General features: G+C 49.2%; 4 protein-coding genes and 1 non-coding gene across 5 annotated transcripts; 3 read left to right on the top strand and 2 right to left on the bottom strand.

The window, feature by feature from the left end:
• Window positions 1–534: 534 nt before the first annotated feature.
• Window positions 535–6,616, top strand: BDW43DRAFT_286360 (chromatin segregase YTA7). Its single transcript, XM_032043040.1, has 3 exons — window positions 535–967; window positions 1,116–3,200; window positions 3,263–6,616. Exons 2-3 carry the CDS (start codon window positions 1,151–1,153, stop codon window positions 6,187–6,189), a joined length of 4,977 nt encoding a protein of 1,658 aa, XP_031897011.1. The 5' UTR covers window positions 535–967; window positions 1,116–1,150; the 3' UTR covers window positions 6,190–6,616.
• An 8-nt stretch (window positions 6,617–6,624) lies between these two features.
• On the top strand, window positions 6,625–8,305 carry BDW43DRAFT_286359 (Sec63 complex subunit SEC66). The gene is made up of 3 exons (XM_032043038.1): window positions 6,625–7,130; window positions 7,205–7,515; window positions 7,628–8,305. The coding sequence occupies exons 1-3, from the start codon at window positions 7,031–7,033 to the stop codon at window positions 8,030–8,032; spliced, it is 816 nt and encodes a 271-aa protein (XP_031897010.1). The 5' UTR covers window positions 6,625–7,030; the 3' UTR covers window positions 8,033–8,305.
• A 135-nt stretch (window positions 8,306–8,440) lies between these two features.
• Window positions 8,441–8,526, top strand: BDW43DRAFT_t190. The gene has a single exon. It is a non-coding gene; the product is annotated as a tRNA-Arg (tRNA).
• Window positions 8,527–10,796: 2,270 nt separating this feature from the next.
• BDW43DRAFT_302614 (uncharacterized protein) lies at window positions 10,797–13,207 on the bottom strand (the record flags this gene model as incomplete). Its single annotated transcript, XM_032045272.1, has 4 exons — window positions 10,797–10,904; window positions 10,970–12,225; window positions 12,309–12,994; window positions 13,152–13,207. The coding sequence occupies 4 exons, from the start codon at window positions 13,205–13,207 to the stop codon at window positions 10,797–10,799; spliced, it is 2,106 nt and encodes a 701-aa protein (XP_031897009.1).
• Window positions 13,208–14,441: 1,234 nt separating this feature from the next.
• On the bottom strand, window positions 14,442–16,477 carry BDW43DRAFT_321622 (glycoside hydrolase family 32 protein; the record flags this gene model as incomplete). The annotated part of the gene is made up of 2 exons (XM_032049370.1): window positions 14,442–14,562; window positions 14,619–16,477. The coding sequence occupies 2 exons, from the start codon at window positions 16,475–16,477 to the stop codon at window positions 14,442–14,444; spliced, it is 1,980 nt and encodes a 659-aa protein (XP_031897008.1).
• Between the last annotated feature and the right edge of the window lie 577 nt (window positions 16,478–17,054).

The following is a 17,054-nucleotide window of genomic DNA, read 5'->3' as shown; positions in this document are numbered from 1 at the left end:
GATGGACAGGCGGGGAGGAGCCTAAGGACGATAAGCTTCGAGGACCTGGGGAAAGGTCAATGTTCCTGACCGACTTATTTCTTCCTTCTTCCATCTTTTTGGCACCTCGGATTCGCGCCCTGGACTACGTCGAGACTCGGTCGGATAGCGGCCGATATTGACCGAATTCCGTTGATCGAAGCTTTTAACTCTACCGTGAATGGGTTTATGGGTGTTTTTTAGGTGATTAAGCGGGTTGGGAAGAGGATGTGATGGTGCGGCAAAATGGAGGACCATGAAAGGGTTGAGCTGTTGTTTTGGCACGGCTAAGAAAAATTGGTGCTGCTGCCCGCCGTGGAGCAAAATGGGCAAAATGACGCGGATAATGGCACGTGCGTCGGTGACACTAGTCCTAAAGGAGCGCTAGCTGAGGCGCGGATCTGTGGCTCGTACCCCTGGGAATGGCAGGACTAGCCGGATGGCCAGCTGTGGCTGAAGCGAGGCCAGGCAAAAGGCGTGCGCGAGTCTTTCCGCCCTTCGATCTTCTTGTCCCACGCCCATTGTTAATTCGATGTTTGTCATCGTTACTCGTGTGATTTTTGGGGGGGACCGTTTGACCTGGTCATCTTTCGCTCGTTTCTAATTCTTCTTCTTCCTCCTTTTTTAGTCACTGGATGCGACTGATCGTTTTCTTCCCGTCCCCGGCTTTGGTCGTGAGATTCACTACGATTTCTCTCTCCCGGGGCCCTGCGCTTTGCGCTTCGCCGTAGCCCCGTGGTATATATAACCACTTCTCCATCACGGGCTTCACGTCATTCCCAGGTATTGATGCGTGCGTCTTTGCTAGGGAGCTTAGAAATCTGTCGGATTTTATGAAAAACAATACCAGTCTCGTACTGAATGGCAGTGTCTGTTTGGGTCTGTTTACTTCTTGTTTAATTGACCATTGACGATACGTTCTACCCTTTTCTATTCACTTTGACTACCGGTGAGTTCCATCGATATCCCTACTTTCCTATCATCCTTTTCAAGCGCGAATCTCTCGTGTCTTCCATGCCTTCTCATTTCGTACTCTATCTCCAATCACCATGCTACTACCCGTCAATGTCACTTTGCTCACATAGCGATCAATAAAGGAGTACCACGCCCCAAGCCTTTTTGGCGCGACACCATGGCCCGTGTGAAGCGCTCAATTGAAGAGATCGCCAACAAGTCCGACTCGGACGATGACGACTACAGCGATCACCCTCGCCGCTCTGTCTCGAGGTCGAAATCGAGAAAAAAGTCCAAACCGTCGAGCAAGAGGCCTCGTCGCCGCTCCAACGATGACATTGTAACCGACGATGATTTTTTCAGTGAAGATGACGAGCTCTCATTCCAAGAGTCAGAAGAGGAAATCGATACCAACGCTCAGAGGAATGCGAGAGGCCTGGTCGCGCGAAGGGCGGCCACGAACCGGCCACTTTACAACGAGCCTGATTCGAGCAGCGTAGACGACGAAAACGATGAAGAATCCGAACTCCCTTCACCGAAGAAACGCAAAAGCGCCGTGGTTACGCTGAAGTTGGGAGATGCTCTGAAACGACAGCCGCAGCAAGACCAAGCGAATCGCCGAGTCACCCGACGTACACGAGGTGCGTCAGAAGATATCTACGCGCTCACTAATTCGGGTCGCCATGTAGAAACTGTCGAACGTGGTACGCATAGCCCGGAGGCTGAGATAATACGTCCGAATCGCCGCGGATCTCGCTCCTTGAAGCAGGTTCCCGTGGTTGTGGAAGAAGAGGAAGAGACTCAGGAGAAACAAGAAGAGTATATCGAAGAGACAACCACGGAGATCAAGGGCTCTCAAGTTGAGATCATGGAGAGTGCACAGGGAAGCTTCGCCGAAGAGGCCATACCGGCCGGGGACGGCCAGCAAGGAGCGGCAGAAGCTGAGGAGGGATTTGTTCCCGAGTCTGAGAATGAAGATGCGAACAACGAAGATGATGACGACGAAGATGAAGGCCCAATAACTAGGAGGAGAACGCGACCGAATAGAGGTCAGCAAACCGAGGAGCCAGAGCAGCCGGATGAGGAGGAACCCCAAGGACCCCGTCGCTCTAGCCGGAAAAAACCAAGAAGTTCTCAACGCAAGCGACAAGACGAAGAGAGCGACTTCGAACCCGAAGAGGGAGACTCAAACGATGATGATGAGGCATCCCAATCTGGAAAATCCAACGGCTCCCCCCGCAAAGCCAGTCAAGCACGCGATGATGAAGAGGACAGCACCGTCGGGCGGCGTCCTGGTCTTCGAAAGAGGGCGTCCCGATCTCGTGGACAATCCGAAGCAGCGGCTGATATTGCAGAGGAGCTCGCCGAGGAACTAGAGGATCTTAGGGGTGGCCGACCTCGCAGAAGATTGCAGACAGACATTGTGTACGAAAAACCGCGGCGCAGCCGGAAGGATGTCGACTATCGAATTATTCGGCCGGACCTCATTCTACCCATCGAGGAAGCTGAGAACGAGGTCAATGAGTCGCCTTCGCGCCGCGGTGGTCGCGGCGGCGGCGGTGGCGGCAGCTGGCAACGAACCCTATTCCCGACTTATGGGCCTTTCGGGGGTGGTGGCCCGGCTGCGATCCTAGCTCCACCAGGGGCACCTGCCGCGACCGGAGGAGTTGACAGTGATAGCAGCGATGATGAAGGGATGCAACATCCACGCGGCTCTGTTGCTGGGGTGGGGTCTACTCTTGGGCCACATGGTGCTGGTCTCCTCCCCGGCCAGACTCAGACCCATGCAGCCGACACTACGCAGGGTCTATCTGGGACACCGGCAAACCTGGGTAAAGTTAAGGATAAGCAGGCGCTTGCGGATGCAGACCCATTGGGTGTGGATATGAGTGTCAACTTCGATAGTGTTGGAGGCTTGCAGGGACATATCGATCAGTTGAAGGAGATGGTGTCTCTACCTCTGCTGTACCCAGAGATTTTCCAGCGTTTCCACATTGTGCCACCTAGAGGAGTTCTCTTCCACGGTCCTCCTGGCACGGGTAAGACCCTTTTGGCCCGGGCGTTGGCGAACAGTGTCAGCTCTGAGGGTCGTAAGGTCACATTCTACATGAGGAAAGGAGCCGATGCACTAAGTAAATGGGTGGGTGAGGCTGAAAGACAACTGCGACTGCTATTCGAAGAAGCTCGCAAAACCCAACCTAGCATTATCTTCTTCGATGAAATTGATGGTAAGTGAACTCCCCCTAGGGAACGAATCCAGGAATCATTTCTGACTTGTGCACTTCCCCAGGTCTGGCACCTGTACGATCAAGCAAGCAGGAGCAGATCCACGCATCCATCGTCTCCACATTACTAGCGTTGATGGATGGGATGGACGGCCGTGGTCAAGTGATTGTTATCGGTGCCACCAATCGACCAGATTCGATAGACCCTGCTCTCCGCCGCCCTGGTCGATTCGATCGCGAGTTCTACTTTCCCTTGCCGAATGCAGAAGGTCGACGCGCAATTCTTAACATTCATACCAAGGGTTGGGACCCACCCCTCCCGGATGGTATTAAGGATGAGTTGGCCGAGATTACCAAAGGTTATGGAGGAGCCGACCTTCGTGCACTTTGCACAGAAGCCGCCCTCAATGCAGTACAAAGAAAATACCCTCAGATCTATAAGTCTGATAAAAAACTACTCATTGATCCGAAGAAAATCGATGTTACCCCTAAGGATTTTATGCTTGCGATCAAGAAGATGGTTCCGTCGTCAGAGAGGTCCACGTCATCCGGTGCTTCGCCGCTTCCCAAGGAAGTCGAACCCTTACTCCGTCAACCTCTGGCAGACCTCAGGGCCCTGTTGTCCGAAACTCTTCCACAAAGAAAGCGGCTCACTGCTCTGGAAGAGGCACAGTTTGAGGAGCCCGAGGGTGCTGGAAGCTTCCAACGCGAACAGATGCAGCAGGACTTCGACCGGTCGCGGGTATTCAGGCCTAGGATGCTGCTTCGCGGGCTAATTGGCATGGGGCAACAGTACTTATCAGCTGCCATTTTGCATCACTTTGAAGGGATGCACGTGCAGTCGTTTGATCTGCCCACTCTCCTTAGCGACTCGACTCGGTCTCCAGAAGCAGCCGTCGTACAGCTCTTTTCAGAGGTCAAGAGGCACAGGCCAAGTGTAATATACATTCCCAACATCGGAAGTTGGACCGAGACAGTCGGCCCAGCCGTCCTCTCAACCTTCACGGGCTTGCTACGGTCAATCCCACCCACTGATCCTATTCTGCTGCTCGGAGTCCAGGAGTTGACTGGAGAAGAAACCGACAATGGGTTGCTGCGGCTGCTGTTTGGGTTCTCTAAGAGAAATTTTTATGACCTGAAAGCACCGGGTAGTGAAGCGCGGTACGAGTATTTCAGCAAGGTGGTTGAGTACATTAAGACTGCACCCGCGCATTTCCCGGATCCTGAGAACCGTAAGAAGAGGGAACTTGAGCCCTTGGAGGTTGCGCCTCCACCACCGCCCAAGCCCGCCACGCCACTCACTAAGGAGCAGCTGAAAGCTCAGAAAAAGAAAGACCACCAAATGCTGAACCTTCTGAAGATCAGGATTCAGCCTATCATGGACCAAATCAAGAAGTACAAACGGTTTAGGACCGGTGTTATCGATGAGTCTCAGATCCGCTACCTCTGGGAGGAAGAGAATCCGAACATCGTCACAAGCGACTTGCCGATAGAACAGCGAACTACCTTCCGGCCGTTTGAAAAGGCTTACGACAAACATGGTGTTCCGGGACTTTGGGAAACCGTGTCGGGTAAGTTCTTCTATAATATGGAAATCGTTACTATTGAGAAGCGCCTCTCCAATGGATACTATAAACGGCCCTGTGACTTCTTGGCGGATATCAAGCGACTAGCCAAAGATGCACGCCAACTTGGCGACCAAGAGAGAATTTTGAGAGCCAACGAGCTTCTATCCAACGTTGAAGTTGATATTTCCACCATTGAGCAGGCTGAGCCGCAGCTCGTCGCGGAATGCGAGAACGTCTACATCCGGGAGCTGGAGAGGGAAAAGGCTGCAGCTGAAAAGGCCAAAAGGGCCGAAGAAGCAGAACAAGGCTTCACGGCTCGTACAGCAAACCACAACGTACCGCATGGTAATACCGAGTCCGGTCCTTCGAGTGGCCCTGTAGTGCTGGGTGAGACCTTCCCCGATCTCGGACCCAAGGAACAGGCCAGACCGGTGACGCCGTCACGAAACTCAACAGTGAGCTTCTTGACCAACGGGTATCATCAAGGCGGCGGCTCAGATCTAAATGATCTGAGTGTCCAAGGACATACAAGCAACGGGTCGCATGATTCGAGGCCTGATGGGGATGGGGATGTCTACATGACTAATTCGGAAAACCATTCGGGCACGAGAGACACACAGGGCAGCTCATTTGGACCTTCTGCGCAACCAAAACCGGCCTATTCACACACAGCACCTTCTCAGCAGATAAGACGGGAGTCGGGTCTCTCGAGTTTCTCACAGAGGGGGCCGATGACTCCAATGGCACCTGGATCTCAGCCACACGATTACGCCAACGAGGCTTCTACTACGCAGACAACATCAGGCCAAAAATCATCGGACCAGTCCTCTCTCCGTCCAAACTACACTCAAAGTCCTGTCGTTGGCCCAGGGTTGAGGCACGATTTCCCGGACCTCACCCAATACCCAGACCGGCTAGGATTAGAAGAGCATCTACCAGATACCCAGCAGGGTGACAGCAGCCAGCTATCCCCAAAGCCACGCGAGTCTCTCGCTGGAAATGCGGATTCGCAGCCCGAACACCATGTGAATGGCAGTCAGTCACAGTTGAAGACACAGCCGCCGGTGCCTCTTTTCGATGGAACTGCCAAAACATCATCTCATCCGCTAGCTAACCTCCAATCCATCCTAAATAACGAGGATTCAACACCAACGCTAATCCTGGACTCCGACTACGTTCAGAACCTGCATGAGCAACTCACCCAGCGAACCAGTGGCTGTTCGGTGGAGCAGCTCGAGCAGATCAATACTAGCCTAATGGATTATTTGTGGCGCACACGTGGCGAATGGAACCGCAGCAAGGTGGCTGCTGGAATCCGTGACACGTTTAATGAGATCCTCGAAGACATGCAGGCGATGCAGGAGATTGGCCCCATCAGCCAGAGGACGAAGGAACAGTTGGGTTCATCATTCGAACACTTGTAAACTATGCTGCATTTTCGACGGCCAAGATACGTCTCTGGCACTCTCACCTCTACCCTGTCCATCCCGGTTTTGCCTTCCTCCCTTCACTCTCTCTTGTTCCTGCCCAGTATTTCCCTCCTTTTGGTATTAGGGCTGAATTGGGATGTTTGTGTACTTTTGACATTGGACTCATGTAATGAAACCAACGTTGACCCTAGCCTTTTTTTACCCTCTTTGTTCTTCTACTTTCAGACTATACCTATCTTGTTTTGCAATTCTTCTCTTATTTATCGCCGGAATGGCCATTCCTTGAAAGCCTATAGTGTTGTTTCTTTTGGTTGGTTGTTACGGCGGATTCTAAGGGCTGGGTTTTTCCTTTTGAGCGAACGTGAGCTCGTACCTGTATGCGCGAAGACATCTCTGTTACCTGAACTTTTTTATTTTTTTTTTTTTTCCTTTTTCGCGGGCAATTTTGTAGATAAATGAATGCGGAGACCAAAGCGTCACTGGCTAGAGTTGATAGAATATGGTATTAATGGTAGTGAACATGTGACGCGGCCAAGACACCAGCCTGTCCTTTCCCGAAGGAGCTCCATCATTACCGCCTCGCTATCTTGCCCTTGCGAGAGAACACGACAATTATTCTCCCTCCCTTCGCCATATAGCTCCAAGATTGTGCTACTCGGTGTCGCATGCAAATATATTTGTCAGTACTCTTCGCATTTAGCACGGTGAAGATTTTGCACTACAAATAATTACGATATTATGCCCCCGGCCTAACTACTCCCCCGCTGACATTTAAACTCCATTCAATCGCACTTTTCCTTATTCCAGGGCAATCCAAGTTGTTCTATACAACGCCATGGTAAATTGGCTTAGTCTCGCCGTGCCGTTCGCCTACCTAGGTGTCCTAATCGGTTCACTGGCAACCTTCTCCTCATTATACCGCAAGCGCAAAGCCCGTACGTTCACCTGTTCTAAGGGGAAAAAAAGCAACGTCGATCTAGTATACTAACTGCAAGCCTCGTGCATATAGAAAAGGCATACTCTCTAGAACCATGGTTCCCCGCCCACCTCCAACGAGACATTTACTTCTCCCTCCTCCATATTGACCCACCTGCGTCCTCTTCTAAGGAGAAGAAGGCACCCGCAGTACCGGAGTCGGTGCTCAAGGCTGCGCTTTTGAGACGTGCCGAGGAAGATATCAGGCGGGTTTTGGCCTTGCGCAGTCAAAAGCAGGCTCTGGGTATGCTGCTTCAACGTGGTAGTGTAGGTGATGATCTATGGCAGCGGTTTCAAAGGGCTGAGAAGGAGATGGAGGATGAGGTTCGGGATGTTGTTTCTGAAGTAGGTTTTTCTGTCTTTCTTTTCTCCCGGGCTCTCGTACGATACTTCTTTTGCTTGGGGTAGAGATGTTTGCATATATTTAGGGTACGGTAACTCACTAGGTTGATTACAGGCCAACGCATACGTACCCGGTTGGGGCCAAACGATTTTCCAGTCTGCCAATGAGATGATGAACAACACCCTCTACCGCGAGCGGATTGCAGAGCAACAGAGCAAGCTGGCTGAGGAACGTCAATGGTGGGAAAAGAAGAAAGCTAGCATCAAGGACGGATTCATGAAGGAATTAGATGCCGAAGGAGCGTCTTCGACCGCACCTCCACAGAAGGTCGAACCGGCCCCTGTTACGACCCCTACCACGACCAGCGGCTCTACTCCTACGACAAAAACCCCCGAGTCATCCGGTGCGCCATCCTCCGTGACTGGAAGCGATGATGATGCTGTTTTGGTGGAGGCTCACGAGCAGCCTGGGAGTCCGGCGTCCCTGAACAAGAAGAAGAAGAAGAAGGGCAAGAAATAATGGTGTCACGTTAGGGTGATTTTTATGCTTTTCGCTTCGCTTTCGCTCATGCATTAAAATATACTCTTCTAGCTTTTCTTCTTTCTATCACCATACGCTTTTGTACTTTCAATATAACTCGCAGTTAGATGAGAGACATTACTTGGTGATTGCTGACAGGATTATATTTGTACTATACTTTTCTCATAGTGAGAAAGAGACTGATACTCATTTCTCAGGTAGAGATGCCTTAGCCAATCATGCCATAAGCTAGTTGTGAGTCTTACTGAAGGACTATATATTTGCACCACAGAAAGGATTCTCTCAGTGTTGCTACCAACCTATATCACGGCAAAGAAATTATTAACCGGGTTTTCCAGTCTCCTAGGTTTAGAATGCCAATTTGAGCACCAGCCTCAATAGATAGCCGGTCGGCTGGCTCAATGGTAGAGCGTCACTCTCCTATTGATCAATGATCAAAGTGAAGGCTCTGGGTTCGAGTCCCAGGTCGATCGTTTTTTTTTTTTACTTATCTTCTTGATAGGACCTATCTTTCTATCTTCTGCCTTTTTTTTTGGTGATTGTGCGAGTCATGTTTAGATCTCGTGCTCCTTCATTAATACTCTGTACTGTGCTGATACTGTAGTATGCGGCCATGGCCAGGTCAGGCTTACATTCTCTAGCCTCGTATTATAATATACGCTATTGGAGCTCGAGCTTTTTAACTGCAACAACTTTAATATACGCTATTGGAGCTGGAATTACCGCGGCTGCTGGCACCAGACTTGCCCTCCAATTGTTCCTCGTTAAGGGATTTAGATTGTACCCATTCCTGCGAGAACGAAAAGAGCCCCGTATCAGTATTTATTATCACTACCTCCCCGTGTCGGGATTGGGTAAATTGCGCGCCTGCTGCCTTCCTTGGATGTGGTAGCCGTTTCTCAGGCTCCCTCTCCGGAATCGAACCCTAACTCCCCTACGGTACTAAGCAAAAGACTGTGCAGATGCACGATGCGTACATTGTGCATTGTGTTGTATTATAAACTGATTATGGATGTGGGCTATGTGTATATCTAGGCCTGTTCTCTTCGGCCTTCGAGTGGGCATTCGCGTTATGAATACAATGAATGTCCACCTTTTTCACTTCTCAGCATAGATTGGCGTTGTCCATGTTATGTTAATGGTCCAGGTTACTGGGCAGCCTCTTTAGTCAATGTGTTAGCAATACCTATTATCCATGATTCGCTCTAGGATGTACAAATATTAGTAGTGAATCTCAGAAATAGTGAATCGGAGAGTTTCACGGGGAGCAGTCTTTGTCCCCTTAACCGTAGTAGTACATATGTCCAATCCTACTATTGGGAATGCGGGATTCCGTATTACCTAGTAATCTACCGCTGAAATCTAAGGGGTGCAAATGAAGAAATGACGAGGTCTCTGATTTCTGATCTAATGATAATATGAGCATATTTATAGGCCTAAAGTGATCATTCAAACGGCACGATACACGCGATGTCATGGCAATATAGCGATATCATGGTGTAGATAATGATCAAAGGCGCTGACCTAAATGGAGTAGGGTGATGGCTGATAGCGGAGCTTTAGTGGTATTTTTGGTTGATACCTACACAGTAGGGAAGGGTAAGAGGTGCCACATGGTATTTGAATACTGCTGTCTAGGTTTGGACCCTGTTGTTGTCAAAAGGTAAGTAGGGCAATCATTGGTTTGCCCTGGAATTGTGCTATAGAAGCAATGTAGAAGCAGAACTTTGTATAATGAGCTGGCCCAGGCTTCATGTCAATCCAGACTATGGAGTACTCCGCATATGGATAGCTTTCGAAGCTTGTGTCTCACTAGGGTACGCAATCAACAGGTACATGACAGCAGACGCGAACAATACACTAGATAGACAGCTTATGGGTCACCAGTTCATGTGCTGTATGGGAGACTGCAGTTAAGAACTTGCCGGAGATGGAGACCCACACACAATTACCTCCACAGGCAAATGAGTGAACCGGGAGATTGTAGGCATGACAAAGGCGTTCAGGGCTGTAGCTCTAGTCTTACTGAAAGCTATACATTGGATACACCGTCTCGGGCGGACTGTATTTGGGTTACTCCAGTGCTAATTTTGCAGTAACGGAATCATGGACCGTGGGCGAGACCAAGACCTGCAGTGCCACAATTAAGGGAACAGTCTGTCTCAAATATGACATGGCTTATGTGAGTATTCCCCCCTTCCGATATTTTATTGCTACCTAATCTAACGCCTTGAGACAGACCGCATATACAGTACAAATTGTCAATAAATGCCTCTACAGTGCGGTGTGCTCGAACCAGCTATGGGACTGTAAGTGATTGGCTTAGTTGTAACCCCCCATCTGACTAAGTTTACTAGGAGGGCTGGAAGAGCTCCAAACAAGAACAATGCTCGCGGTGGTCATTGGTACTGTACATATGGCGACGAGTGTGGACAAAAAGGTGACGAAAAGTGGTGTCTGACAGAAGACTGCCCATTACCCTAGTGAAGGGCCCATAATTAGGAGTATAGCTAGGTACGTTCCGCATTATGTGCTTAAGTGGATAATAGCGTACAAAAAAGTCTATGTCCTTGACAAAAGTATCTGCGAAAACGCTGCTGATTGTTAAACCGACTGTAGGTAGTTTGCTGAGGAATCAAACAGTTATCGATTTTCTCTTCGACGGTATAGTCCCGATGGTGTACCCAAAATCGCCTCTGATTCTTTTACTCCTTGCGGACCGAGCGGCTCGTTGCGTGGACCTCTATAGTCCTAGTTGAACATTTGTCTCGTGATGCTTCAGCCGGCCAACGGCTTGATTCAAAAGCTTGATCATGTCATAAATGCGGGCCACAAGTATGTCCTGGTATGTCTATAGATAGTCCATCCAACAATTACCAAAAATGGAAGCAAGATATTAGTGCAAAGAGGACTTACTTCCGCAGCGGGCCAATTCCCTGCAGTCATGCTCTGTGATAGTACAGGGATTCCCGTCGCCTTTGTATAGAACGAACTCAAAGGGAGAACCATATGGCGATCAGCAAGGGTTTCCGGGTTAGGGTGGGCAAATATTCTCTCAAAAATAAGATACTGTTTATTCATGTCTTGGGCCAGTTGAAGGAGATCCGTGCTTTTTGGTTGTTGAGCGATCTTCCCAGCAAGAGAGTGAGCATACGAGTCAAATGTTAGGGTAGCTTGGTGCAAGTCTCTGATTGCTTTATGCAGCTTTCCGGTATCCATTGTCTTCAATGGCACCTGTAGTTCGATTGTATCAAGACTCTGTCGCAGAAACAGAGCATAGTCATTAAGTGTAACGGGGATGACGAGGCTATAGGCGAGTAAGCTAGTCATTATAGACCAAATTTTCGTGGTTGCAAGGTGGAGTTCCCTGTCTGGGTCTCCGAATCGATCCACCCAGTCGACTAGATCAAACTGTGAATGATACGGAAACATAGCTTCATCTAGCCCGGTATCAAAAGCAAAGTCCACCGAGGAGGCCAGGATGGAACCTTGGAACGATTGACTATCTCCGCCAGCCCCTGGAGAAATTTCACCTCCCCAGACATCTAGTATAGATGATGCAGGTTGACTCGGTGACTGGATTTTACTAGTAGCATCACGCATAACTCTGGTCAGAAGTGGGCTCCCTTGTGCACGAAATTCGGTTCCTGCGCCTGCGACAACAACATTAAGGTATGCAACAACACTGGTATTGAGCCAGGCAAAGTTTTCATCAATCCAAGCCTGGGATCCGGCAAGTTCGAGCTCCCCTCCATCCCAGCTAGCAAAGATTACAGTTCGTAGAGGTTTCCACCCCTTGGCCAACGCGACTCCGAAGCTTCTAACTACTTCATTTAGGGCACTCGAGCCACCATTTCCGTCATTGGCGCCTGGGCCCAGGGAATCTCGGTGATTACCCAGGATCACCACTTCATCTGGGAATACGCTCCCTGGAATCGTGCCTATCACGTTGTAGAGCAGCCCCTGAGTGATGCTAGGGTCATTGTTTAAATTCAAGACAATGTTGGTGGGTGAGGGGCCGACGCTATAATAAACACCTTTGTGAGTTAGTCCTCCACCATGCCAACGTTCATTAAGCTCTGTCGCAAGAGGCCCATGGTTATTGAGGGCCTGAAGAAGAGGAATGGCATCAGCATATGATATTGGAATGGCTGGGATGGCAGCTCTTGTGTCTGAGGAACAGACAAGGTCAGTCCAGCTATCATTATCTGACTGTGTGAACTAGATATAATAGTATGACAAGGGGCGGCCATACTGGGGGACGATATCGAGCCACGCTCAATTAGAGTTGGTGCACGAGCTGGGCCATCCGGATATGGTAAGTATCCATTAGCTTCAGTAAATTTCCCATCCATCTGAGGGTCTGGGTAGACGATCACACCAGAAATGCCATGATTAGCAGCAGCATTCACTTGACTGGAACGGTGTGCCGATAAATTGCGTTGCATCAAAAATGACGAGGCGAAGGTAGACTTGACTAAAGCAATCTTACCCTCAAGGTCGACATTAGCCCGAAGTAAGTCTTCATAGTCCTGCTGAAGGCCGAAATTGGCATAAACATATTGAGCAGTCATATTTCCCACCCCGGCCCCGGTAAATATTGCAGGCAAAAATTGGGGCTCGCCAAAATCCGCCTTGGCTTTGATATCCTCGACAAATGTCGCTTCATGCAGTAATGTGTCATTTGTTGAGCCTATGTCAATGAGTGCAACTCGATGGCTGCGTGGAAACTCCAGGGTGGTTTCATGGGTAGTCATGGTCATTTGAGGAATCCCGAATTCTTTCCACAGAGCTTGAGTCCATTCGGCCTGCTGGCGGCCTTGGCCGGCGAGGTGGGATCCGTTGGTGTAATAGTCACTCCATTCACGTATTCTTTCGGAGCTGGGTACCCTGAGTAACAGATCCTGAAGTAGAGAGAGGAAGAGCCCCGTTTGGTTCGAGCTGTTAGTTGCACCTAGCTCACTACAGAGGCCTAAATAAGCTCCAAGGATGAAGAGCGTCAGGTATAAAGTAATTCGATGGGTTTTTCTCATTGTGACGGGAAGGTAGAGATGATAAGAAAAGGGGATAAATCTCAACTTCTGGAGGACATACTAACAATTTACCCGATCGGTTTCTTTCCTTCCTGCTTTGTTGTTTATATCTACTCAACATGATGTAGGTATCTGTCTCCATGAGACTGATGTATGTATCTCGATTCTAGCGTTGTCCAGACCTGCATAGTTGGGACTGACGAAGACGCAAGAAGACGGTAAGGAGCTGCCGTAAACACCTTACATACAGTATACTTTGCCCTTGCTGATGATTATATACTGTAGTGACTCTAGTCACCACAGTTCTACCTTTACTAAAATGCATATTACCAGACCAATCTCAAAATATTGCGAATCTAGCTGTTCCCCCCTCACTTTGACCTCAATGAGATCGACTTACACTTATGTTACTATCAGCTTGAAACGTTTGAATCAAACAGGGACCCGGGGATAGTGATCTAGCCCTCGTAATCAACGGGTTGTTAGGGTTGGGGTTCCCTATACAGATGTGCAGATTTCTCGGGAATAGTCATTTGCTCATGAAGGATACATTCATGCGAATTACAAGTCCGTCAAAGCATATTAATCTCGAGGTTCTTGCCATAAGCAGGAATAGATATAGATAGGCATTGGACATTATAAACCTGTAGTCCAGCAGCCCGTAGTACGGTTGACCGCATATATATAAGCAGTGATTGCCTCAAGCATTATCCCTTGCTTTAAGCGGAATGTTGAACCACGTACCACGCGTGACAGCCAAGGTAAAAATACTTTCGTCAAGCGGAAGGACCCGACAAAAATTTGGTGATCGAACATATAGACTCAAGGCCCATTCCATTCCGAACCCGCAAGGAGAGGCTTCCCAGTACAACAACAACAACCACATTAGGTTTAATTATGCATGCTCCTTGAACTTCAATTGGTTATTGTAGTAGGCTGTTAATCCAAGGAGGCAATAAGTATCCGTCTTAAGCAAGGGGCGCTTTATGCTGCTAGAGCCTGGGGTGGAAGCATCAGAAAGGAATGATGGAAACAACCATTCTTGTGGATACTATCTACTTCTAGAATTGCTTCCACTCATACGCGATTGATAGATGATAGGTCCTCTCTATTCAGATGCTTTCGAATTGCATTATTAACAGGCCCCTTCTTCGTCTTGACGCAGATATATCACCCATACGTTCTCAAGGTAGACATTATTGTAAATTAAGCTATCGTAATTATTTCCCATGTGAATTACATTTCACAGGTCAAGAGAAAAATAGCCCCAACTGCTTTACCCAAGCTGGTCCCCACACTATCACCATTCCCGTCAAAGTAGCAAACAATCTTCGGATAACTCAAGAGTACGTTATTTATCTCGTCCGCTCGGGGTAGGCGTTGTAGAGTCCATCAGAGACACTAATATCGCTGAAAGACACTTCACCCACGCCATTGTGGAAGAAGCTAATTCCAGTCGAGTTGGCATACCAAGTCCTAGACATCATGTTAGAAAATTCCCGGACAACGTCAAAGATAAAGGGGAAGCCTACCGAGCCCAAGTAGCAAGTGCAAACCGTGAGTTAGCATAAACCTCGAGAACAGAGTTGTCGACAACAATAGTGAGGTCCAAGGTCTCGATCTCCTCATCGTCTGTTGTGGATTTGCTATGCTTGGCATGGTGACCGTAACTGCCAGCTTTGTGGCCATCATGCTCTTTGCCCTTACCATGCCCAACATATTCATCATCATGATCGGAACTCCCACCGTTGCAATGCTTTCTAATATCAAATAGTCGCAAGCGTCCTGATTCAGCAGAAGCGTCGAATCCAGGGTTGTTCAGTCCGGCTGCGCTCGTGTTGGTTCGATCAATGACTATAGATTCGTTCGAGAATTGATAGTAAACAGTTGTAGACTCGTGATCCGAGGAAAGGATCTTGAATCCAGCCTGCACTCCAGACTCACGGGCCGGCTTCGGGAAGGAAATCTGGGCATCGAGAACGAAGAACTTCGTGGTGGGAGAACGCTCGAAGGGGACACTACCTGCACTGCTCAACGTGCGCTTCGGCTCCTTGAAGGAGTTCGTAGATTTCATTGCCTTGTACGTCTCCCGCGCAATGTCAATGCCCATAGTCTCGAGCTTGGCGCAGCTTTCGCCGTCTTTCTCCACACGCCACGAGCCAGTATCCCACACAAGCTCGTTGTTCGCCACGTTGATAGTCTTTTTTGTCAACTCACGCGGAAGCAGAAGAGTGTTTTGCCAGCCTTGTTGCTCATCAGGAAAGCCCGTAGAGGCTCCAAAAACCTGATTCAGCCACACATATATGATAAACCGGTCGGGCGCACCGCTCTTCTCGGACGCTTGAGATGTTGCTGGCAATACCTTTCCTGATGCAGCGTATGCGGATATGCCCCAATCAATGACACCGGCCATAGTAGGCTTAAAAGTCACATTTCCGCCGTCAGGTGTCGAAATACTTCCGGACGCCCACAGCATGCCATGTTGTGAGCTAACTGTTTCGGTGATTGGGGCGTACGAGCCCTCGACACCCACGGTGATGAAGGTCTCGCCATTGACATTGTATCCCTCTCCGTCGAGACTGAACACATTTGAGGTTTCAAAGTTATAGCCCCATACCTTGGCCCAGTCACCATTGCCCCAGGTAGAGTTAGCAGGCTCACTCCACCATTCTCCAAGGTATTCCCAGTCCTCAAAATCAGAGCCCCGGCTGCGATAGAGGAAGATTCCGGGCCCGACATCGTGGACACCACCTGAGATAGTAGCATACCAGGTCCCTGGGCTGCTACCAACGGTGTTATCCAGATCCCTATTTTGGAAGACGTAGGGATCACGGAAAGCAGTAACATCGAGCCCCTCTGGTGGAACTGGGATGACTGGTGGGCGATCCAGCTTGGTAAAGTTATGCCCACCATCGTAGGTCACGGCCAAGGACTGCGACTCGCTTCCCCGAACATAAGGGAGAGTCCAGTGAATAGGGAGAGATGAGACTGAGGTGTAAAGCAAAGTTGGCTTGCCATCAATCCCGCTTGGAATAACAGTGCCGTCGAATATTGCTAGCGGATCGTTGGGGCCCCCAGCAACAATGGTGTAGTTCCCATTTTCATTGACATCCACATAGTGGACCAGGTCGTCAGTCTGAACGGCCGAAATCCCAGTTCCATTATGAAGGAAGCCAACATGGAACGATCCTGTGGCGGGATCGTTATAATGCGCGCATGGGTCACCAATCTGACCGTTTGGCGGAAGGACATGAATCTTTGGCCTCCAGGTTTCGAAGAGGGAGCCGCTAGGAAGAGTTGACAGGACTGGTGGTGGTGCGTTGTAATCAATACCCGCAGAACCAGCTGCCTGTCTAGCGACAAGAACCTCTGCTACAGATGGGAGCCTCATTGTGGTGTGATGGGCGGAGCTGCTGCGACAGAGATCTTCTCATTACAGGCTCTATAGATGAGATTAAGTATTCGTGAGTTTGTGCTTCGGTTCAAAACATTCCATTTCATGTTGTGCCCCTCGCAGGAACTAGTTAGTACCTGAACAAACATTCCATTCCATGCTCACCATCTTAGAACTTACTACGCTAATCCAATCAGATACGGGAAAATCCTGGGACTCCTCTAGTGATCATCCCGTCCGTTGACAAACAGGGGAATATCTACATCGATCTGATTATTGGAGTGGAGTATAGGTGTAAGTGATGCTGTCTAGGTATTCAGATAGAATGTTATCTCAGTACCCTAACCTCATTAACACATTCAACGACAGTGCAGATAGCAAAAATCCATAAGAACCTATCATGCGCGTTGACACCGTACAATCCATAGTAACAGTCCTCTTAGAGCTAACTCTGGCGCATATCATATCCGTTTGGGTCCAAGAGGGGATTGAAGGCAGTGTATAGGACAAATATGTGGCTTTCATTCTTCAACAACAAGCTAATGGTCCTTAATGGTCGATGGCTACTGCTCAT

The sequence above is a fragment of the Aspergillus alliaceus genome (assembly GCF_009176365.1).
Source record: "Aspergillus alliaceus strain CBS 536.65 unplaced genomic scaffold BDW43scaffold_45, whole genome shotgun sequence".
Classification (NCBI taxonomy): Eukaryota; Fungi; Ascomycota; class Eurotiomycetes; order Eurotiales; family Aspergillaceae; genus Aspergillus; species Aspergillus alliaceus.
This window is presented reverse-complemented; position numbering and strand designations above follow the sequence as displayed.